Source organism: Chiloscyllium plagiosum, unplaced genomic scaffold (assembly GCF_037043375.1).
Source record: "Chiloscyllium plagiosum isolate Xiang-an unplaced genomic scaffold, Cpla_swu_hap1 HiC_scaffold_33, whole genome shotgun sequence".
NCBI lineage: Eukaryota > Metazoa > Chordata > Chondrichthyes > Orectolobiformes > Hemiscylliidae > Chiloscyllium > Chiloscyllium plagiosum.
In genome coordinates, this window is record NW_028270171.1 from 12,315,288 (window position 1) to 12,340,851 (window position 25,564).

A 25,564-nucleotide genomic window follows, 5' to 3' on the forward strand; every position below is an offset into this window, starting at 1 on the left:
AGTGGACCAAAAATTCAGAAGCAATGGTTTTCTGTTTAATTTAGCCTTTGCTAAAGCTGCAACTTTGGTTCTACATTCAAAAAGTGAGAATGTATTGATAATAGTTATATTGGAAAAAGAATAAACAGTGTAATCATGTGGAGTGTTTAAAATGTAAGAAAATATCTCAAAGATACAGAACAGGGACAGACTTGTTGGTTTCACTGGGAAAGTTAAAAATGCATGCTCTTCTAGTCTTGTTTACTCAAGTTTCCAATGCATCTTCAGTTATGAGGGCTTGAAACATTGGATATTTGCTCCTTACCCCATAAATCGTGTAGATAATGTGAACTGGTTCTGCCAAGAGTGAAACTTTTGATTTGCCATGTATTTTGCTCATATCTGGATGATTTCTGCAGAAAAATTAGTTCAACTTTTATAAAACATTTAGTCCTATTTTTCCCAGATTTTGTTACTGTGTATACACGAGTAATAGTTGATCTCATGTAAAGGTCGATCCCTACTTTTTGGCTGAATAACCTGGAATTTTCCATATCTCTCATGTAAAATTCAACTCTAGTTCTTCAAAGATACCAGATCAATGTTTGAGTCAGTCTGTCAGCCGTCACATCCCACTCCAGTTTTCCAGTCTGCAGATTGTTCCGCTCTGCTACTGGTCTTCCATTCAGCTGGCTGTTGTGTTCCACTCCGGGTTTTCAGTATTACCATAATTTGTTTATTTTCTTATATTCATTTAGAGATCAGTTGGACTTGCTAGTGATACAATATGAATTTTGACAGGCATGAATTTCAGCCTGTCAAAAGTAGTATCCATGTAATAGTCGACCCCATAAATTTAACCTGAAAAAGTAGTTTAAAAATTTGACTATTACTCAAGTATATACGGTATTTGCTTGCTTTTATAACTTATTCTGCATCCTTTTTGTTACACAGTATGCTTTGGCCACAGACAGTTTTCAACTGGGATATGATGACGATGGTAACTGTAAAGGCGAAGCAGATACTACTCTTTTATTGCCACAGAGACTGCAGTGGGACATCCCAAAGGAGGTGAGATATTTCCCTTTCTACCTCTGCCACATTATTGACAAATATTGAGGACATCGCAGGTTTTCTTCAGCGTAGCCTCCCAAGCTTCCACCACTAAAGAGCTAAGGGGCCATTGTGGACACTACCTTTAACTTTTTTTCTAACTTGGGCATGTACTTAACATTGGAGAAAGTGAGGACTGGAGATCAGAGTCAAAGAGTTGATGCTGGAAAAGCACAGCCAGTCAGGCAGCATCCGAGGAGCAGGAGAATCGACATTTTGAGCATTAGCCCATCAGGGATGAGGCTTGTGGGCCGAAGGGGACTGACAGATAATTGGTGGTAGGTAGCTGGGAATGCGATAGGTAGATGAAGGCGGGGTGGAGCAGATAGGTGGGAAGAAAGGTGGGCAGGTAGGACCGTTCAAGAGGGCAGTGCTGAGTTGGAAGGTTGAGATTGGGATGAGGTAGGGAGAGGGAAAATGGGTAAACTGCTGAAATCCGCATTGATTCTGTATAGTTGGAGGGTCCCAAGGCAGAAGATGAGGCGTTCTTCCTCCAGGCACTGGTGATTAGGGGTTGACGATGAAGGATATACAGGTCCTGGGCCGCTTCCACCACCAAACCCTAACCACTCGATGCCTGGAGGAAGAACGCCTCATGTTCCACTTCGGTAGCCTCCAATCACATGGCATCAATGTGGGTTTCACCAGTTTACCCATTTTTTTTTCTCTCTCTCTCTCTCTCTCTCTCTCTCTCTCTCTCTCTCTCTCTCTCTCTCTCTCTCTCTCTCTTCCCTCCCACCTTCCAACTTGGCACCTCCCTTTCGAACTGTCCATCTTCCTTCCGACCTATCTGCTCCAACCTCCTCTCTGACATATCAGTTTCACCCCCACCTTCCTCTTCCTATTGCATTCCCAGCTACCTTCACCCCAACCCCTTCCCATTTATCTTTCAGCCCCCATGGCCCACAAGCCTCATTCCTGATGAAGAGCTTATGCCCGAAACTTCGATTCTCCTGCTCTGCAGATGCTACCTGACTGCTGTGCTTTTTCAGCATCACACTCTTCAACCATGTACTTAACATTCCCTGCTGTCAATGGGCTAAAAATCCTGGTTTTTCTCCCTTGATAGCGTAATGGAAGTATATTTTCTGTATGGACTATAGAGGTTCCAAAAAAAAGCTCACTACCATCTCTTCGCACATTGCTTAGGATGACCAATAAATGCCATCTTTCTTGTGACTCTCATGTCACAGGAAAGAATTTCAAAATTGCTTTCATTTTTTATTGTACATTCTACATCAATGTGTTTTTTGCCCCCTCCCACCCCCCAACTGAAGATTTGGCTTCTTGGGGTATGCTGAATTCACAGTTGCTAAAGTGAAAATCACTTATAATCATGTGTGCTCCTGGTCGGCATGGACGAGTTGGACTGAAGGGTCTGTTTCTGTGTTGTATATCTCTGTGACTCTAATATAGACCTTTACTGAGGTGACGGTTTTGCATGTGTAAACCTAGACAGTGGAGTCTTCTATCCTATTTAATCCACCATCTAGTAGCGAATTGCCAGTAAAGAAAAGATAGGGGAACTCTGATTTATTAAGACTAACAGGAGCACCCCAAATGAGATCTAATTTGGAAAAAGCTGAGGCTCAAACTTGGAACTTTTGAATTGTTCATGATTCGATGCAACATGCGATATATTTACTCTTGAAGCAATTCAGCACGTTTATAAGAGTAACAGTCTGTATAACGGAGTCATAGAGTCATTGAGATGTACAGCACGGAAGCAGACCCTTCGGTCCAAACTGCCCATGCTGACCAGATATCCCAACCCAATCTAGTCCCATCTGCCAGCACCTGGCCCATATCCCTCCAAACCCTTCCTATTCATATACCCATCCAAATACCTTTTTAAATGTTGCAATTGTACTAGCCTCCACCACTTCCTCTGGCAGCTCATCCAGACGCATACCACCCTCTGTGAAAACGTTGCCCTTTAGGTCTTTTTTATATCTTTGCCGGCTCACCCTAAACCTATGTCCTCTAGTTCTGGACTCCCCCACCCCAGAGAAAAGACCTTTGTCTATTTATTCTATCCATGTTCCTCATGATTTTGTAAACCTCTAAAGTCACCCCTCAGCCTCCAATGCTCCAAGGAAAGCAGCCCTAGCCTGTTCAGCCTCTCCCTATAGCTCAAATCCTCAAACCCTGGCAACATCCTTGTAAGTCTTTGCTGAACCCTTTCAAGTTTCACATCTTTCCGATAGAAAGGAGACCAGAATTGCATGCAGTATTCCAACAGTCCTGTACAGCTGCGCAATATGACCTCCCAACTCCTGTACTCAGTACTCTGACCAATAAAGTAAAGCATACCAAATACCTCCTTCACTATCCTATCTACCTGCGACTCCACTTTCAAGGAGCTTTGAACCTGTGCTCCAAGGTCTCTTTGTTCAGCAGCACTCCCTAGGACCTTACCATTAAGTGTATAAGTCCTGCTAAGATTTGCTTTCCCAAAATGCAACACCTCGCATTTATCTGAATTAAACTCCACCTGTCACGTCTCAGCCCATTGGCTCATCTGATCAAGATCCCATTGTAATCTGAGGTAACCTTCGCTGTCCACTTCACCTCCAATTTTGGTGTCATCTGCAAACTTACTAACTATACCTCTTATGCTCACATCCAAATCATTTATATAAATGATGAAAAGTAGCAGACCCAGCACTGATCCTTGTGGCAGGTCCTGGAGTTTTATTGACCTTTATGCGTTTCAAGACATCCAGCACTTCCTCCTCTGTAATATGGACATTTTTCAAGATGTCACCATCTATTTCTCTATATTCTATATCTTCCATGTCCTTTTCCACAGTAAATACTGATGCAAAATACGCATTTAGTATCTCCCCCATTTTCTATAGCTCCATACAAAAGCCAGCTTGCTGATCTTCGAGGGGCCCTATTCTCTCCCTAGTTACCCTTTTGTCCTTAATGTATTTGTAAAAACCCTTTGAATTCTCCTGAACTCTATTTACCAAAGCTATCTCATGTCCCCTTTTTGCCCTCCTGATTTCCCTCTTAATTTTACTCCTACTGCCTTTATACTGTTCTGAGGATTACTCTAACTATCCTGTCTATACCTGACATATATGCTTTCCTCTTTTTCTTAACTCAAACCCTCAATTCCTTCAGTCATCCAGCCTTCCCTTTCACCCTATTAGGAATATACTTTCTCTGGACTCTCATTATCTCCTTTCTGAAGGCTTTCCATTTTCCAGCCGTCCCGTTACCTGCGGACATTTGCCCCAAGACCCACCTTGTGCCTGGAACAAGTTCTGGTGAAAAATTGCTAAGCATTAATTGATCAGGTATAATCGTGGTTTAGAAATTCTGCAAGGTTCAAATGAAAGAAAACATTCACTGAGAGAAAAACAAAATCATGTATTAAGAAAAACATTAATAAATTCCATCTTTTATCTTAAACCAAGCTATGCAATAAGTCCAGTTAAACTATCACTATCTCAATTTTTATTCATTCACGGATATGGGCAGCTGGTTGGCCAACATTTATTGCACATCCCAAGTTGTCCTTGAAAAGGTCTTGGTGAGATGGTGGTGTTTCCATGTATCTCTATCCTTGTCCAACAGTCTGTATAAGAAAATATTTCTTTCTTGTTACTGCCCAGCCTGAAATTTTCTTCTGTATTAACCAACGTTCTGTTTTCTCCCTCCCTGTTGGTCGGTTGACAGTCGCAAGTTGTATGAAATAAAATTCTCCAATCTCACAGCCACAACACACATTCTCCCAAGCATGCAATAGCCAACTGATTTCTATGATAAAGTACTTTTCACTTTATACTCTTGTGACCCAGCTGCTGGCCTGGCCCTCAAAATGAACTAGACTTACTGCTGGGTTTCAGGCAGCCTTCCACAATATAGCCTTGCAGATTCCACTTGAGATAGATAAATCCAACCTAATACTGCCACTTGCATCAGCCTAAAATGGTTACACATCTGACATTGCTTAATGGCATTGGTGGAAACAATTTGAAGAGAAAATTGAGTGTCACATTTGGAATCATATCAGATATATTGACCTAATGCATTTGAAGAGAGGAAATTAATATTTGATAGACTTGTTAAGCTCATAACAGCTCTGTTATTGATTGATTGTGCAAAACTTTTTTTGTTTTGTTACTCCATTTTTCCTTCAGTGCCAAGAAGTGATCATGTATTCCCTGAAGGTGGCACAGAGGCTGGCTGAAGATGTTGATTTCTATGCATTCCCCTTCACTAAGTTTGGTAAAGGTATGATTAAGAAGTGCCGAACCAGTCCTGATGCCTTCATCCAGATTGCACTGCAGCTCGCCAACTTCAGGGTAAGGGCCAAAAAAAGGCCAGAGGAGCAACTTGCTTGCCATTGAGATTTGAAATAGAGTGAAATTCGGAAGTATGAGCAAACACGAGAGTTTGAACTGGGTTGCTTAGTTGCTGGTGTGGTTTTGAATAAAGTCTGTTCTGCTGTTTCCCGCTATGGAAAGTACGTCAGAGTTTAGTAGTGGCTTTAGAGTTACTGCTGTTTTATTTTTCAATTTCTGTAACTTATTTTATGAAAGAGAAAAGCCAGTGTGCTTTTGTATTAGGCAAAAGCCTAATACCTGAAGAAGGGCTAATGCCCGAAACGTCGATTCTCCTGTTCCCTAGATGCTGCCTGACCTGCTGCGCTTTTCCAGCAACACATTTCCATCTCAAAAGGAAAAATGTGTTTGCTGTGGTTCAGAACCACTGCTCGTGTTAGAGTTTGATGGGTCAGATGGTTGCTGAGCCGCTCAACAAAAAGCAGCAGGAAAGTTGGGGAGGAGAGGGCCTGAGCCAACAGACAGGCTTCCTTTTTTAGATTCAATTCTAATATTGTTCTGGAAGAGGTCTCTTTTAGTGTGTATGACTCCTACATAAATGACACATTTGATTCTGCTAAATGCAACTTCTTAAATGACTAGCAGAGATATAAACTAGTTAAGTGTGTTTTGCTTTGACCTGTTGTGGTTAATGTTTCCTAAAATTTGCTATCAACTCCTTAAGAGTTGCGCATGACATAGAGACTGAATAGACCTGCTGCAACTTATATACTGAGTCTCAATACAACAGAAGATTGTAAACCAGTCTGATGAATGCAATAGGTTCTGAACCTGGACAGGAAAATATTCCCCTGGCATTGGTTTTGGATGGTTCCACCCATGATCCCTTACTCCAATAGCTTAAAAATCTAGAACCTGCACTGGCTCATTGTTCCCCAGTGAAAGTTGCCACTTCAGTGTTGCATCTTATTGCTCATAGTTTGCAAAGAACTGCAGCCTTTTTATAGGAATGGAGGTTGGGTAGATGTTGGATTATCGAGCATCCTGTGAAATTTGTCTTTTTAAGGTTTCTCAATTTAATAAGGAGTTAACTCAGTTGTGCTTGACAGCAAACCTCAAGGACACACCATGAGTAAGTTGTCCTTTTCAGGACTAGCAAACAACAACAAAGGCTTTCTAGTCTTTAGATCATCTGGGAGCAACATAATTACCTTCAGTGCTGCTGAAAGGGCACACTGAGAAACAAAAAACAAATCTGGCACAAACAACCAAAAACTACAGTGGGCAAGGAACTAAAGCAGAATTAAAATTTTACACTGAATAAAGGGTATAGTTCAGGTGAGCTGTAGTCAAGTGTGAGTTTGTTATTGAAGTGTAATCCAATGCATTTGGTTTATACGTAGGGTAGAGTGACGTGGTGATTATATTACTAGGCTTGAGCTAATTGTTCTGTACAAGAGTTGAGATCATAGCTGGGGAATTTATATTCAATTAATTAAATTAGGAAAAAAGGGCTAACATTGTAAAGGTGACCATGACAACTGGATTGCCACAAAAACCTATCTGTTTCACTAATACCTTGTAAACAATGGAACAATGCTCTCCTTACCCAGTCTGACCTACACGTGACTTTCCACCCTCAATGCGATCGATTCTTAATCGGCCCTTTGAAATATCTGAGCAAGCCACTCAGACGTATTCAAGAAGGTAACTTACCACGTCATGGTAGGCAATAAGTACTAACTTCAACAATGATGCCAACATTCAGTGAGTTAATAGTTTATTTTGGAAAGCTTACAAAATCCTCAAAACAGAAGATTGGAATAATGATGCATGGAGGATGCACTACCTTCTCATCCTCTTCCTGGAGCAGCGCATAAAAGTAATGGAGAGTATTGCTGAAAAAAACTTGTTCAGTCAAAAAATTTTTGTCTTGTTAGGGTATTTCCAAGCAATGCCAGAGTAAAGAGGAAGTAACATTTATGCTGCATGGTGTAGTTAACTGTCAGTCATCGTAGAGTCTGTGGCGACCTATCTACACTGGACCCACTTTTCAGCATTTGGCCCATAGCTTTGATTGTTATAACATTTCAAGGGCTCATCCACACTCAACATTTATTCCTCAATATCACGAAAACAGGTTACTTTTGGGCATTATCACATTATTTTGCAAGAGTTTGCTGAAAACAGATTGGCAGTAGTCTTTCCTACATCATAACAATGATTACAATTTAAAATGCGATTGTCTAAAGTACGTTCAGAAGTCTGATGGTTGTGGAAACACTACATAAATGTATGTTTTATTTTTTACTCAATTTCTCTGTTTGCAGGATAAAGGTTCATTCTGTTTGACCTATGAATCGTCAATGACTCGACTGTTCCGTGAGGGGAGGACTGAGACTGTGCGCTCATGCACAGTTGAGTCGTCCAACTTTGTGACATCCATGGAGAGTGAGAAGTTTTCGGTAAGGAAAAGAATTTGTACTGTGTGTGGGGAACGGGATAGAGGGGGAAGTTCATTTCTTTCATTGACTAAATTGTAATTTCACAACCCCAAATATTGATGGGATAAGGAAAGGCTGCTATCCCTGGTGATTGAGATAACGTGTGAATAAGCTTGGAAAGAGTTGTGTAGCATGTAGGTAAGTCGGTGATTGGGGTTTATTGTTTGTTTAATTGACTGGGTCATCATAAAGGAGGAACAGGTGTGATTGCTGTGTGAAAAGTGATCAACATTTATCAACTCTATCCACAAAGATAGGGATGGGTGAGAAACAAAACCAAGAAACCTAATTGCCTATGAACTGAGTGCATTGCTAGGGCAGTTTCAGAAGGCAATTAAGAGTTAACCACTTTGCTGTGGGCCTGAAATCGCATGTAGGCTAGACCAGGCAAAGACAGATTTCCTTCCCTAAAGGTCAATTGTGAACCAGATGGGTTTTTAATTAACAGTTGACCATGGTTACATGGTTCCCATTAGGCTAGTTTTTAATTCCAGATTTTCATTGTTGCAAATCTCCTCATCTGCCATTGTGGGATTCAAAAACATGCCTCAGAACATTGCCCTGAGTCTTTGGATTACTGCTCCAGTGACAATACTGTTGCACCTCCCACTTCTTAAATGTTTTCTTCTCAGGTTGATGAATGTCTAAATCTGTTCCGTATTGCTGCCAAAAATCACCAGCACATCAGCCGACTTGCCATGACCGGATGTGGTGTTGATCGTCACCTCTTCTGCCTCTATGTGGTGTCCAAATACCTTGGAGTCAATTCACCATTCCTTCAAGAGGTTAGACATTGTTCACTCCAATTTTAGAAAAAAAAATAAGCAGGTTCCTGGTAAATCAAGCCTCTATTAATAATTTTATAGCACAACAGATTATTAAACACACTATTGCCAGTCAACAGGGCTGCTAGCTCACAATTAACTCCTGTGTCTTGCATCCTGGTGACTATGCCAACAACACCATACAGACTCCTTGGAGCAATTCACGTTCTTGTACGGTTTGTAGGTGGTCAGCATTGGATTCAAGACATCAAGTGAAGGAAAGATTGGTGCAATGATGAGGATCTTCTATTAAAATGAAAATCTACAGTTGTCAGCGATCTAAAATAAAAACAATATGGGAAATTCTTGGCACGTCTTCGCAGCATCTAGAGAAATGGAGTTAGTAATTCAGGTTGATGACCCTGAATTGTTTGGAAAATTTGGGTGGAATCTTGTGCTCTCCCAACATAGCGGGTGCGCCACTACTTCATTATCAGGATGGTTCTCCATCATGATTTGTGACTTAATGGGCATATGATGCACATGAGGTGTCTCCTGGAGATAAAGGGGATCCCTCATTCAAGGCACTTGAATGTAGAATCAAATATCTGGCATTAGTAGGGCAGCATGGTTGCTCAGTGGTCAGCGCCAGGAACCCAGGTTTGATTCCAGCCTCTGGTGACTCTGTGTGGAGTTTGCACATCCTCCCCGTGTCTGCGTGGGTTTCCTCCGGGTGCTCCGGTTTCCACCCACAATCCAAAGATGTGCAGGTCGGGTGAATTGGCCATGGTAAATTGCCCATAGTGTTAGGTGCATTAGTCAGAGGGAATTGGGTCTGGGTGGGTTACTCTTCAGAGGGTCGGTGTGGACTGGTTGGGCCAAATGACCTGTTTCCACACTGTAGGTTAACTAATTCAGTCATGAGGAGTGGAGGAGACTTGCAAACCCAGCTGCCCATGCTATCAACTCCCACCCTACAATTCCTGTCCTGCCATCATTTTTGTGGTTGGGATACAGTGACAATCCTACTGGAGAGATGCCACTCCTTCCTCAAAGCCCTTGATCTCAGGCGAAGACCCATTAAGTGCCCAAGTTGGCCTTGACACAAAAGGCAGTACTGGGCTCGAGATGGCAGCCAAAACAGCACCTCCACAAGATTCTGTTTTTCTCCGCAGATGCTCACGATCTGCTGAACATGAAATGCTGAGTATTTAATGAACATAGTGATTTTAGGTCATTATAAAAACTTAGTAAACATTCTTGTTGTGACATGCCATGAAAACATATTGGAATAAATAGGGAATTAGATGTTGTCATGTTTAGATTTGATAGTAAGGGAGGAAAGACTGACATGAGAAAATTAACAGTTTCCAAGTTCTGGAAAAGAATAAGCCAATGTGCATGACAAGGATAAGTGTCTTGAATTGCCAGTAAGAATGAAGAATGAAACACTGGATTATCATGGTTGATTCTGACTTTTGTGCAATAAAAGTATATTTTTGTTGATTGTCTTGTCTGTAACTAAACGTGGATTTACTTTTAGGTGCTTTCTGAACCATGGTGTCTGTCAACAAGCCAAACACCCATCCAGCAGATTGAGCTATTTGACCTTATAAATCATCCAGAATACATCTCCATTGGTGGTGGTTTTGGCCCAGTGAGTAATGTGACTACTTCTTCGTTATACTTAATGTTTTAATTATGTCCCCTCTTCCCCTCCCAATCTCCCCTGCTGCTACCTCCCCCTCTCCCTTCATCGCCTCCCCCTTTCTCCCTCTCACCTTTATAAATCTGTGGCAATCAGTCAATGTCAGAATTGGGTGCAGCACAAGAAGAAGCTATTAGGCCTGTTGTGACTATCCTGATTTTCTGTTAGGACAATCTACTTAATGCCACTCAACTGCATTTTAATCTTATGCCTGTAAACCTTTCCAAATTCACTTTTAAAAAGCTCTGACTGCACCTTCCTCTGTCACTGTCAGGTCACGCATACCAGATTCTAACCGTTTGCTGTGTAAAAAGGTTTTTCCTTATGCCATTGTTTCTCCTTTGCCAATCACCTTTAATTTGTGTCTTCTGGTTCTTGATCCTTTCAACCAAAGAGAAGACTTTCTCTCTCATTAATCTCCAGATCCGTCATGATTTTGAACACTTTTATTAAATACCCATGCAACCTTCTCTTCAAGGAGACAGACTCCAGATGCCCTCATCTACCTGTGTCACTGAAGTTAGTTTCCCTGGAACTATTCTCAGAAATCTTTTCTGTACCGTTTGTGATGTGACCTGCCCAGAAATGGATGCACTCCTCTAGTTGAGGCTGAAATTGGTGTTTTGTACTGGTCTATCAAACTTCTGTGCTTTTGTACTGTGTCCCTGTTTATAAAGCCCAGTGTGCTTATGGATTTTATTGTCTTTTTAAACCATTCCTTATCCTGTCCTGCCACCTTCAATAATGTTGGACTCCGTTATATTACCCCTCCTCCAAACAGAATTACTCCACAGATCTCTGCAATTAGAGTACAATATGCTCATTCTGCTGTACCATCAATAAGACAGTGCTGTATCTCAAAAAGTGATGTTTACTGCACTGTGCTTTTGAGAGCAGTTTAAAAATAATTCAAAGGTACTTGTTAAGTTTGTTCAACCTGAGCACAGCTGTAGTAAGGAGCAAAATAAAACAGCTGAGTGTGTCATTTCTAGCCATTGTCCTGAAACTCCTAATGGAAGATGTGTGAAGATCGAGGTGGGATCTGGAATAGGCTTAGCTCTGAGATTCCACAATGATTGTTATCCTGCTGATTCATTCTTTGTTTCAGTCCACTCTTGACCAGTGAACACCTTGGCAAACTGTTTGCCACCTGTGGAAACATATCAGCAAGTAACTGACAGGATGGTAACTTGATGGTGGCAAACAGTGATAACAATATAGCTGGCTGAGTGATGGAACACAAGGATACAAAGTGACTGGGATAAAGGAGAAATGTGACTGGAGAAAGGCAGTCAAGATTAAAATTAATGGATAAGAAAATTCACACGTTTTGTAAAGATATGTAGCAATATGATCAAAACGTGGTTGGTAGACAAAGGGGTCACATAGAGTTGTTTTGCTTGAATTAGGATTTAAAAAAAAAATTTAAGGGATGTGAGTGTCACCAGCTAGATCAGCATTAGTGCCTGTTCCTAATGGAATTTGAGGTGATCGTGGTTGGCTGCCTTCATGAACTGCTGCCTTCATGAACCACTGCAATCCATGTGGTGTAGCTGCACCCTCAATGCCTCTTTATTTGTATTTCAAACATTAAAGTACTTGAACTCTTGATTCCCTTAGTTCATGTGCACCTTTCAGAATCTTTGTTTTGTAAAAGTCCTCTCTTCTTTTCGACCAAATGCTATAATCATTTGACTACGTTAAACTAGCATGTTGAGGTGCCAGTCTTGGACTGGGGTTGGCAAAGTCAAAAATCTCAACACCAGGTTAAGATCCAGATTTATTTGAAACGGCAAACTTTTGGAGCCCTCGCTAGCTGCCTGAGGAAGAAGCGGGGGCTCTGACAGCTTGCAGTTTCACATAAACCTGTAGGGTTATAATCCAGTGACGTGAATTTTGGATTACATCAAAGTACACTACCCACCAGCCTGTCTATTCTATTAAACTGTCTCTGCCTTCCTCAAGTCTCTTATCTTCCTTCTCACTACTCAAATCTTTTACATGTGTCCATGATAAAATTGAGCACAGTACTAACAAAAAGTACACCACTTGCACTAAGAAGTAACCATCCTCTACAAGGGAGAATCTAACCATTGTCCCTTGACATTCAGCAGTGTTACAATCACTGAATTCCTCATATTAACATTCGGGGCATTACCGTTGACCAGACACTGCTGAATTAGCCATATAAATAGTGTGGTTACAACAGCAGATCAGAGGCTAGGAATCTCACAGCAAGTAACACCAGCCAGGACGAAGCAGCTTGCTTGATTAGCACCAATATGTACAGACATTAGATTGCAGTAACTCACCAAAGCTCCTTTGAAAGCACCAGCCACGTTTGCAACCTCATCCATTTGGAAGGACAAGTGCAGTAGTTGCATGGGACCACTGCCTGCAAGTTCCCCTCCAAACCCCACACCAGCCTTGGAGCTATATTGAAGCTGTTCCTTCACTGTTGATTTAAAATCCTGGAACTCCATTCCTTACAGCATTGAATATAACTTAACCAGATGGACTGCAGCTGATTCAGAGGGTAGCTCACCCTGACCACCTCGAGCAATTCTGGATAGGTAACAAATGCTGCCCTTGCCTGCAATGCTCACATCCCTTTAAAAGAGTAATAACTTGTTATTTATTCTTCTACCTCATCTTTTTTAAAAAGAGGCACCTGTGCTCTGCAGCGCAACTTAGTTGAAAGGACTGCCAGTGGGTTACTCCCATGATATTTGTCAGTGTTACACAGTGTTCAGTTTATGAAAAGAGCAGTGGCTTTGAGCTTGCAATATTGGAAACTTGATTGTTGAGCAAACCAAGATCCCACCCTGGAACTCCCCCTCCCTAGAATGTCCAATCGCTCCCTGTCTACAAGTCCCAAACTTTCCCAAGTCCGGGATGTGTTGTCCTCTTAGTTCTCGTGCTACTCTGACTGCTACAGCTGCTTGTCAACCAGTGTTATCACCGCAGACAACCTTTCGTTATAATTTGTTGCCATGTCTTAAGGGCATCTTTTAGATAAATGATTCTATGCCAATTCAAATACATTCAAGGAAACTGAGGACCTTTGAATTCAGTTAACTAACTGAATTCAGGGAAAAAAAACAAATATCAATTATGGTGACCACAAAAACTACTGGTTTGTTACTTGGAAAAGTTCTCTGGTTCAACTAAAAGCAAGATACTGTGGATACAGTACAGCACGATGGCTCAGTGATTGACACTGCTGCCTCATAGCAGCAGGGACCCGAATTTGATTCCAGCCATGGGTCACTGTCTGTGCAGAGTTTGCATGTTCTCCCCATGTCTACGTGGGCTTCCTCCGGGTGGTCAAGCTACATACAACGGTCTAAAGATGTGTAGATTACATGGAATGGCCATGATAAAATTGCCTGTAGTATCCAAGGGTGCTCAGGCTGGGTGGGTTAGCCATGAGAAATGCAGGGTTACAGGGACAGTAGGGTGGTAGGTCTAGGTGGGATGCTCTTTAGAAGGTTAGTGTGGACTCGATAGACTGTATGGCCTGCTTCCACACAAGGGATTCTGATTCTATACTGGAAATCTGAAATAAAAACAAAGTGCTGGAGAAATTCTTTAAATCCTGCAGAATCTGTGGAGGGAAAAATGTCCAGTGTAACTCTCTCCCTTGGAACAGTTCCGAAGAAGAGTCATGTTGGACTCTGTTAACACACTCTCTTTCCACAGACAGTGCCAAACCTACTGAGTTTCTTAAGCAGTTTGGTATTTATTTCATCTGTTTTACTGATTTGTCTTTTGAGGGCTGAAATCTGCCATCACTAGCTGGTCTGGTTTACATGTGACTCTAGGCCCACAACAATCTGATTGACTCTTGTCTGTCTTCTAAACTGGCCTCTCAAGGTTGTGGTAAACCACTACACTTTATTGAGTAGAATTATGGATTCAATTCTGTAAAGCATAGTGGTTTACTACAACGTCACTACGCTTGCAGTAGGAGGACAAATTGCTGTAATCTTCTCAAGAGGATTATTAGTGTTGAGCAATCATTGGACCCAGCCAAATTCATGAATGTGTTTCTACTCAAAGTAGAAACTTATTTTTGTATGTATGAACTTAATCTGCAGTGCTGTATTCAGTGTTTTTAAAATATATACTCCATTCTTCAGTTCTGGCTTTCCGCTCTTTCTACTGCTTTGAATACTTTTCTCTGGTTAAGCCTGGATGTGGAATCAATTAAGGACAGTGAATAGAGATCACCTATTCACCACTCAGTCAAACAAATAACAATTGAACACGGTATAATGTATTTTAAAAGATGTTCCCAGCTGAGGATGAAAACTTAGATGAAACCACAAAAGGATTTTTTTATTAAACACTTTGCAACTCTTTGTTGCTTAGGTTGCAGATGATGGTTACGGTGTTTCTTACATTATCGTTGGAGAAAATCTCATCAACTTCCACATCTCTTGCAAAGTCTCCAGCCCATTAACGGTAAAGTTCCAGCACACACTCCTTTCTTACCTTTTCATTTGTGTTGGAAGCAAGTTTGTGCTTTCATTGTACTTTCAAAATCTGATGTCCAGGAAATTTTTGGGTAGTCTGCAGCTTCCTATTGGTATTCTGCGTTCACAAAGATTAAGGAATATGATCAGGTGAGCCACATTGTCATAAAGCATACGAGAGCACAACTGAGCTATTAGGAATAAGATCTGTGCCTGGAATTTGTGTGCTGTGGAAGCAGCTCCAGTTTGAGCCAGAGCTCATCTCAGCAACTGATAACTGGTCTTTACCAAATCCCTCAAAAGCACTGGAAGCAGAATAATTTAGGGAGAGAAGTGGGCGGCACAGTGGTACAGTGGTTAGCACTGCTGCCTCACAGCGCCAGAGACCCGGGTTCAATTCCCGCCTCAGGCGACTGACTGTGTGGAGTTTGCACCTTCTCCCCGTGTCTGCGTGGGTTTCCTCCGGGTGCTCCGGTTTCCTCCCACAGTACAAAAGATGTGCAGGTCAGGTGAATTGGCCATGCTAAATTGTCCGTAGTGTTAGGTAAGGGGTAAATGTAGGGGTATGGGTGGGTTGCGCTTCAGCGGGTCGGTGTGGACTTGTTGGGCCGAAGTGCCTGTTTCCACACTGTAAGTAATCTAATCTAATCTAATCTAATAATCTAATCTAAAAAAAGTCCAGGAGTGTTGGGATATATAACTGTTAGTCACTGGGGAAATGGAAGCAAGGAATGGACAGGAGATCAGTTCACAGAACAAGCAAGACCAATTCTTGTGCTAGAGAAAGTGAAAGGTTAAAAGTGGGGTAGTGACTCAAGCTGAAAGTTAGTATTTGTGATGCGTGAGCAAACTGAATTATGTATTAATTTTAATGAATTGGGTTCGTTTTAGTGTGATTGTCCAGAAAAATCATACTGTAGAGGCCACTCAATTGGAGAAAAGACATATAAAATGTACGGTTCTGAAATGGTACTAACAAATTCCTTTCCCTTATTACTTTCCAAAAGGACGCACATCGTTTTGGTAAAAACATCATCCAAGCGATGTCAGACATCCTTGCGCTCTTCAATTTGGATGCAAGAAAGCCCTAAATGTAACCATTTTACCTGCCTGACACAACAAAAGGGAGGGGAAGAAAAACACTGAGGATCCTGCACACCCGAGGTTGCTTGAACAGTTTGTTCTGCTAAAGGACTTGGCGTGCGTATGCACTGTTTTTTTTGTCAACTTGCATTATTTATTCATTTGTGTCAAGGGGGCTGATCTTAAATTAAAAAAAAGCAACAACAATGCAAAAGAAAGGGATTTACCGTTGGAATTCTGATGTGCGGAGGAGACAGAGCTTGAACTTAACATTAACTATTTAAGTGCCATTTTCCCGACAAAAGGTTAAGCTATAACATTTTATTATTCTTGCCATTCTCAGTTACCTTGCGTGACCTGCACCGTGTGTTCTACTTTGGTGTTGCACACCTATATATCTTTGCAGTTGGGATATACAGTAGAGCAGTGAACGTCTAAACCTCACATGAAGACTCTGGGAATACCAGAATGCAAACAATCAGCAAAGTGGGAGAGATTGGCCTACTATAGCCTGGGAAGGGAAGGCTGATACTAATCTGGAACGATTCACTTCCCAGGTCTGCAAACGCAGCGATGAGTAAAGTGGTGAAAGGTTTAAAAATAACATTTGCTGCAGCTTTCTGTTTGGTTTGAGGGCATCATTTTGCTTAATGTGCCTTGGATCATTATGGAGGAAGAACTATTCTAATCAAAGAGAAAAGGGTTCCAGTTTTAATTGCAGCACCACACCCCTTGTGCCTAATTGCACAGAGCTTTCAAAATGTAAGAGGACAGCAAGAGTGCAAAATGTCCAAACACCTTTACTAGACACATGTATTTCCTTAAAAGCTTGATTTTTTTTTTATGTAAAAAAATTCTGGGGATAGTCAATACCCAAAGCATAGTACAACGCCTGGGGACAGCATTACTTTTGCACCACTGCTACTGTAGTACTGTCATTATTGTAAAGTCAGTGGTGCCGTTGGATTTGTGAACTATATCTAACAATGAACAACTGATTACCGGGATCACGGCTGGTGTGGTGGTCAGCAGTAAGGGGAAGGGACTTGTATTTATAAATAGCAACTTCAAAAAGTTGAGAAGTCTTGTTTGCATTTAACACATGGAAATGGTTGCACTTGTCTGAGAGAAATTTCTGTTCCATTCAATGGGTACTGAATCTGATTGTGGTGGCTAGCAATGAAATGATAGTTCCCTTCTCCAAATCATTATTAAAATCTAAATTCCATTAATGTACAGGGCTAGGCAGAAGAATGTACTTGAATGCAGAACAAATCATTTGTTTCACTCTTAACCAGCCAATCATTTGACATGTACCCTGAGAAACAAGGAACAGAAAGCTGCATCAAATTCAATTACTGTAGAGAAAGTATTTCGCATCCTATCCACATCTATTAACTCACCGTTGGCCTTGTGGTGGATTTTAAGAAAGAAATTTGGATTTTCTGTGTTTAAACATAATCTTCTGAAGATTGACAAAACTTTCTTTTTTTTTTGAGCCATTTTTATCTTTGGCAATTGCCTTGTTTTTAAAACTGTTAAGTTCAAGCTCTGTCTGTTGAAGCTGGTGCCTTTAAATGCAGTTATTAAATATAGAATTTATTTGTTTTCATTAAGCTGAACCTCTGGTTAGCCAGTTTTCCATTTCTCAAGATTATGGGCAACCTTCATTTTTCACAGCCTCTATGGGATGTAAATTTGGAAAACCTAATGGAAGTTAAGTCCTCATCGACCACAACTGGAGTAAAATTCACTGGGAACTAAATAAAATGTGGCAGTGGAAAAGGAGCTGGGCATGCTGGGGAATCATGAATTGAATAAAAAACAACTATTAAGATGAATCTGTAGTTATCTTTTTGGTTCAGGTGGGGGCTGTAGGAATTGAATGCACAATGTTGCAGCCCTCATCACAAAACATCACAGCAAATTTGCAACTGTATTTGGGAAGGTTGCCACTATTTGCCTTTTTAATCAAATTTTAGGTGTGATGTTTAACTGATGCTCAGATTATAACTGTTAAAATCAGAGGGTTTCTGCTCCGTCCCTTACATCCACCTCCTTTTTATACTAGTGATACTAAAATTTCACTTCAAAATTGTGCAACCTGACCCTGCAAGCCATTTCTTTTCACCAATTGTTCTGCCCTCACATCTGCAGAACTAATCATGCCACATCCAGACCCAGACTAAGACATTATTAACAGATTTGTGAATAACTGGCTAACCAGAAGCAAGAGGATGAGTTTAGGTCCATGGTATTTATAATGTATTTGTATGTATTCTATTAAACTAACAATTCCATGAAGTCATTACTGCAAGACACTAGGACTGTCTGGCAGGACAGCTACACGTTAAACCAAAAGGGAGGAGGAAGTAGAAGCTGGGAGTCTTGAACACTAGGAACAGATTGAAACGATGGAATTAAGAAGTGATTGAAGGATGATTAAATGACAATCACACTTAAAATAACTTTCTGTAACATTTGCAAAACTTTGATCATAGCCGATAAAATGCAAAATGGAGATCTTGGGTCTCGGTAGGGATTTAAAATGCCCCTTTTATATATGAAAAAAAATAAGTGAGAAGGATTTGTTTCGACCAGGGTTATTTTCCACACACTTTCTCTCTTTGCCTTTAAGAAAATATAATCTCCCCCTTGCAAATCATTTTATAAATGTTATTTAATTGGTGTTTTAATAGTACGTCAAATCTTACCAGTCCTGAGCACGACAGCAGGGCTTACGACATTGCTTAAGCAGTGTGACACACTGGCACTGTTCAAGATTCCACATGATAGCATGTGAAGGCATGTGTTGCTGGTAACTACTAAGCCACCTGCTTGTCAGGACGCTCACGTTAAGGGCTGTTCATCAGGTTGTTGCATTTGTTCAATGTCAGCAGCTGATTGTGTACAAATGTTGCCTCTGAGAAAACCTCATGTTGCACAGCATGAGAGTTGAGGAAAAAATCTTAGCTCAGGTGCAAATAAATTACAAAAAGCCTATCCCATAATTCGGAGGAAATCTGATATTAGTGGTGGCATTTTGCAATTGTATTCAGTTTAATCTTGACAGTGCTGACTTGTTTTGACACATGTCCCATAGGGAACTAAGTTATCAGACTTGATCTGGTTATACTATAAGCAGTTAGTCAACTTGTCCACAATTGATCTATTTTAGCAACAGTGATGTAGTTTGATTTAAAGCAGCACATTCCAGACATGGTGGGAGCTGAACCAAAGTTAAACCAGACCTCACTTGTGATGCAACGTGTGTGTCAAAGTGATTCTCAGGACTCTGCATTTTCAGGGTAACACGGTATGACCTTTGTCTATATGAGAGAGAATAATTTACAATTACGATTAAACAATTAGCTGATTTTGGCATGGGGTCGAAAGCTGTGTGTGGTGATCATAAGGACCAAGTTTGAGATCAATTGCAGAAGGTTCCTGACACGTTACCAAAGAGCAGTGTGACCAAAGGACCATATTATACGATTGCAGTTTTCAGTCACACCAACACTTATCTCCACTGTACGTTTATGGAATGAATGTCTTTTTCTGTTACATTTCTGGTATTTTTAAAATTGTTAATATTTTACTGTTTTAGATTTTGCCCTTAAATCATTACACCTCTTAGTCTTTAGTGCAACAGTTTCAGCCTAACCGAATGAGTTATATTTAAGGTAGAGTTTTGAACTTGTTTCAAATTTGTGCCTTTTCTCCAGTGGAAAGTCAAGGATAAAAGTGCACAACTTGAGGGTTAAATTGAGGAGTGGCTGAACTGTGAGAAAGGAGTATCAAATTACCACAATACGGTGTGTTCAAATAGTGCAGTGTACAGCAATGAAGTGCCATACTAGTACAATGTGAGGAGTGCACAGGGCTGTGTGGACTTAACAGTTTGAGATTTCTGTCCCTCTCCCATAAGACAGGAAATATATTGCCAGGAAGAAAGAATGGAGGTTGATTACAAAGACCTCCACTAGCAATTTCATCAGAGCTGCTTCTGGTTTGGCTGTGGTGCATTTTCATTAGAAAGCTTGGTGCGACACTGCAAAGTGGTCTCTGCCAAGGTTAAAGCTTTGGAACGAACCCTATGTAGAGTTCCAACATTCCTGCTTGTGAGGCTTGGGGAAGGAGAGAAACCACAGAATCTTACTGGCCTGCTTTAGTGGTAGTGTGAATTTACGTTTTTCAGATGTAGAGTAGAATCAACCAGGTCATGCTCTGTTGGAAAGATTTGCTGTCTGATTCATAGACACGCAGGTCCCCAGTTACCTGAAGCTTACTGTGGACATAGATAACACAGGAGGATTTTAGGGATCCCCAGAATGACCCATTCTGAGAGTAAGATAAGTTCACATGACACCGATTCAGAACAGTGACTTTAGAGCTGCAGCGTCAGTCTCATTGGCCCTGTCCAAGTGGAGTTCAAAACCTGGATAGTTTTACCTAGTGGCAGGAGCACTAAACTTGCTCACTTATTTACCAGACAGCTCCCATCCTGTGTATTGCCTAGCATTCCTGAAAACCTCAAATTTCTTTGAGTTAAAGATGCTGCAACACCCATGGCTTAAAATGTCCTGTATCCAGGCTGAGCTGGGAGATCAGGCCTGTCACAGGTGGTCCTGAGTCCCTGCTGAGTTAGCTGATCTCAGCAAGGGTTGTGGAACAAGAGTAGGTGGACCAGGGAGGGGAAAAATCCACTATGATTTCACCCAGTCACTGCTGCTGGAGCATGTTGCTATTTTTGTGTGTGCCAGTGTCTGTGTCACCATCTGGGGGTGGATGGAAGAGTTTGTGTGTGTGTATGTATGTATGTCACCATCTGTGTGCGCTTATGTCACCATCTGTCTGCGCGTGTGTGTGGTTCTCTTGATCAGGCTCAGCTTTGATGTTCTTTAAGGTTGTGAAGTTTGTTGCTGCCCATTGCCTATGAGAGAGGCACTGGATGACATCTGATTCCTAGCAAGTAGTTGGCGCTCTTAGTGAAGAAGAGGTCTTGAGTTGCTTTGGCATCTTCACCGCTATTAATTAGAGTTTTGAAAGACTACAGAATATTGCCTCGATCCTGTGTGCCCCATCTCTTGTGACTCTTGATGCATTGCATTGAGCGGTGAATAATAATTTCAAATCTATGTGTGATAGAACCTGGTATAATCCCATGAATGTAATCCATTCTTTCAAAGCCCTCAAGTTTAAATCCAAGTTCCAAACTTGTAATAGCCTCTTTTTCTTTTACATATTCATAAAACACAAAGACTACGTAGTATGAATTTGTCCACATTATTAATAATCTAGTCTGTAATATCTTTAAAGACATAGATTCCTAGTTGGCCAAGTGATTTGAGGATTTAACTCTGGGCTTGAAATGCTATTGTTTGAATAGCCCTCTGTTTGGCAGATGCAGTTGTGGTTCATGACTTCTGCTATCCACTCACTTGTTTATTGGTCTACTGTGAATTATTCCTGATTGCAACTCCCAGCTGTCTTTCTGTAGGAATAAAATGGGAACAACAGCGAGTGCAGAATTGTCCTCTTGAGTGCTATACATTTTTTTTTTAAAAGTAATGCAGCAGAACATGTGCAGGAACAAGCAGCACACCTACGAACACCTTGTCAGCCTGGTCAGAACTGTAGTCGCACAAAACTCCTGTTAAATATTGTGCACAAAACCCACTTACTTTGAGTGGGAACGGGTATCTCTCTCCATTTGGTGCTCTCATTTTCAGTGTCATTAGAAGAATTTTGTCTCCTATGTCAAATCGTGTTTGTTGCATTATCGGTTGTTTTTATTATCTCTGAATTCTTTTGAATTTCTTTCTTTTCTGTAAATGTCTATGCAGGTATCAATGCAATCAGTAAGGGATATTCAGAAGTAAAATATCAGTTGCCTGAAACTTATCAGTGTACTGTCTCCATTATTTCTGGATGCCATCCTGGGTTTATGAATGTGTGTGAATTTCTAAGCATGGCCATTTAATGTCAAGTATGTGTTTTTATTTATGAAAATATGTGACTGGCTGTGCATATGCACCTGGAGCCAAATGTCATTGTGACCAGATTTTTTTCCAGAATTGTAATCGAGACTTTGCAGCCCTTTAAACTGGCTGGTGGGATCTGGATGTAGAAGACCCACACCCGTTTTTGACAGAATTACTCTTTGCTGGTAGGGGGCAAGGGGTTAAATTACACATGAAGGAAACCTAAACTGAGTAGAACCATGAACTCAATGCAACAAAGGTTTACCAAATTGATTCTTGGCATGATAGGACAGACTTGAGGAAAGATTGAGTCGGTTAGGATTCTCTGGAATTTAGAAGAACTATGTGGAGAATCTCATGGAAATCTATAAATTCCCACGGGACTAGAAATGTTGGCCTCAAGAAGGATATTCCTAATGGTGGGGGAATCCAGAACTAGGGCGTCATAGTTTAAGGATAAGGGATAAGTCCTTCTAGAAGTGAGATGAGGAGAAATGTCCTCAGCCAGAGAATGGTGAACCTGTGGAATTCACTGCCACAGAAAACTGTTGAGGAGAAACCATTGTGTTTTTAAAAAAAAAAGGTAGATTTTGTGGCTTAGGGTAGGATTAGGCTATTGGGCTCAATGATTAGACATTGAGTGGTGAATAGTGCACAGGGTTGAATAACCTATTCTTGCTCCTAATGTCTGTTTCTATATCTATGTTACTATGATTCTGTGAATTCAGACAGGCTCCAAATTGCATTACAGCAAGGACATTAACCTGTAGTGTGTGTGTGTGTTTAAGTTTAGAGAAGTCATTAATGCCCATGAAGGGGGCACAATCCTTTGGTCACAACAGTTCATCTGGTTGGATAGTGGGGGGCTGTTTGTGGAAGATTCTGTGCAGCCAAGCTTTCTCACTTTGAAGGTTTTCTTTGAATTTAGTTTTTAGTTATGAAGATAAATTGGAGAATGTGGGACTTTTCACCTTCAGGAGGAGAAGGCTGAGGGAAATTCGATCGAGGTTTCCAAAATCATGGCGAGTGTCTGAGGGGACCGCAACAATAGATGGGTAGAAATTGTTCCTGCTTCTATAAGTCATACCAAGATAAAGACCCAGAGAGCACAAATTTGAATTGATTTGCAAGAGAAGCAGTTGCAATATGCCGAAATACCTTTGTGTTATTGAGTGGTTCACATCTAGAATCTACTGCCTGGAAATGTGGTTCATTCGAGGGCATTATCTGAATACAGACAATTCACAAGGTTACTGGGAAAAGTTTGGAGATTGGCACTAAGTAATGCTCAGTTGGAGAGCCAGTGTGGTGGCGATAGGACTAAACGGCTGCTTCCTGCACCTTCATAATTTTGTGATTCTGTGATGTTAAAACTACACAGTACAGTTTGCATTGTCCAGCATGCACGAGGATTGGGTGGCACTGGTAAATCATCGATGCCTGTTAAACCACTAGTTCATGGTAATAATAGGAATCGAACTAAAATATGCATTGACCTGTGCTGCAGAGGCTTGGAATCTCTCTACTATTGACCTTTATAAACATTAAAGGAGGTGCTTCAACTATCATCCAGTTTCCTTACATTTCAGACTGACAGCATTGGTAACAGTGGTATCAGTAACAGTGACATGGGGATATTGAAAGTTCTGGTGATTGAGTGCTGGCTAACATTAATTTCACCACACTAGTGCAGAGGGGAAGAAAAGTAGTTCTCTGCCATATTTTCTCCTTTGTGAGCCTCATAATTCTGAATATTCCTGTCAGGGTTTAGGCAGCCTTTCACCAAGTAGCCATTCTTGTGGGAGCCACATTGATAGCTTTAGGGTAGCCATACCTGAAAACCAGGAACACTGGCCAGACAGTAGACCAGTATCAAGCATGGAGCTGACAGTAATCATGAGCCCTCCTTCCATCCACAAGTCCTCTGTGTAGTCCTCAACCAAATAGTAAGAGCATAGAAAATCAACGAGGCAAAACCGGTCCACAGCATCCCCTCGTCCAATGCCTCATTACAAGTGAGCAGTTGAGGTATAAGGGTAAACTGACCATTTGTGTTGGCAGTGACTGCAAAATTTTTTAAATCACTAGGCGTAAAGCAAGTGTCCATACCTTACAGTTGCCAAGCCAGTAATAAACCAGAGGAATGACCATGCCAGAGCAAGGCTTCCAAAGTGGGGGTTGTGAGCTGGGGTTTTGAGCATGCAAACTTTGAGACCGCAGTGGTCACAGCAGAACTCTGACCAAGTTGTGCAGCTGTCCTCCCACTCGAACAATTCTCACTGAAGCTTTGTGATCATTCTCAAGCCTCGACATGGAGGGTGGGGAGGACCACAAAGGGGAAAGGTTTTGGAAACTGGATCTGAGCACTGCTCGGGCATGGACATTGTGGCAACTCAACCTATTCTGACCCTATCCGATGTGCAAGTGTGCCCCGTTTGCTTTTCAGGGAGGACATGAAGGACTCCATTCTGATCCAACACAGCAAACTCACGCACCGTGCAGATTCCAAGCAACGTAGTAGTTTTCAGAAGGGAGTCACTTGGGTTATGACTGCTCTTTTTACAAAGCTGAGAAGCTTCCATCAAAAATTTCACTGCAGTTACTAACAGTGACTCAAAAATGAGGATCCAGATCTTCAAGTGACAGCTATGATGTGTGATGTCTTACAGGTAAGTCTGGAAGAAAGAATGGAAAACATTCATTGTTTTACAGGAATTGGGACATGTTCAGATACCGATTCAATGATGTGACGATAAGCTTTAGTGATTCCTCTGTGCCAGGCTCTGCCCTAGAATCTATGGGCACCCCCCCCCCAAATCACTCCCCACTCCGAGTTGAGCTGGTCGCTTGGATCAGGACTAAGATGCCATGGTGTGAACACTGTTCAGGGATGGTGAACCTTATACTCTCCTCCCGAAATCATCTTGAGACCTAATGCAAAATCCAATTCTGTGACAATCAAAGACAACATCGGAGAATGATAATGGACAGGAGACCATTCACCGATTGTGCCTATAATGGGTCTTTAACAGACCTAGCCAATCATTGAGGCGGCTCAGTAGTTAGCACTGCTGTGTCACAGCATCAGGGATCTGGGTTTGATTCCAGACTTCAGTGACTGTGGAAATTGTATGTTCTCCTCTCTGTGAGTTTCCTCCCACAGTCCAAAGATGTGCAGGTTAGGTGGATTGGCCATGCCAAATTCCCCAATAGTGTCCAGTCTAGGTGGGTCAGCCATGGCAAATGTGAGGTTATGGGAATAGGATTGGGTTTGGGTCTGGATGGGATGATGTTTGGAGGATTGGTGCAGACTTGATGGGCCAAATGGCCTCTTGCTGCACTACAGGGAGTCTATAAATTCTATCAAAGTACAATGCACTTACCTCAAAGCTGTGCTTTGGTCCCCCTTTATCTATTCAATCCATTTTAGATTTGCAGATAGTATATTTGAACTGTCACTACATGCTGCATAAAAGAAAATCTCATCTCTAATTATTTTGCCAATTACTTTATGTATTTACTTTATATATTAATAACCTGGATGAAGGGACTGGGGGCATTCTGGCAAAGTTCGCTGATGATACGAAGTGAGATGGACAGGCGAGTAGTTCTGAGGGGATGGGGAGGCTGCAGAAAGATTTGGACAGTTTAGG

At 41.4% G+C, this 25,564-nt stretch overlaps 1 protein-coding gene across 4 annotated transcripts in view; it reads left to right on the forward strand.

The window, feature by feature from the left end:
• LOC122542210 (carnitine O-palmitoyltransferase 1, liver isoform-like) overlaps positions 1–21,827 on the forward strand; it is a 108,334-nt gene extending 86,507 nt beyond the window's left edge. For all 4 annotated transcript variants that reach the window (XM_087978277.1, XM_043679700.2, XM_043679701.2 and 1 more), the window contains exons 13-19: positions 934–1,050; positions 5,247–5,411; positions 7,721–7,855; positions 8,527–8,679; positions 10,202–10,315; positions 14,741–14,833; positions 15,852–21,827. In XM_087978277.1, the coding sequence (XP_087834403.1) occupies positions 934–1,050; positions 5,247–5,411; positions 7,721–7,855; positions 8,527–8,679; positions 10,202–10,315; positions 14,741–14,833; positions 15,852–15,935 (861 nt within the window). In that variant the 3' untranslated portion in view covers positions 15,936–21,827. The remainder of the gene's footprint in view (positions 1–933; positions 1,051–5,246; positions 5,412–7,720; positions 7,856–8,526; positions 8,680–10,201; positions 10,316–14,740; positions 14,834–15,851) is intronic.
• Positions 21,828–25,564: the final 3,737 nt, after the last annotated feature.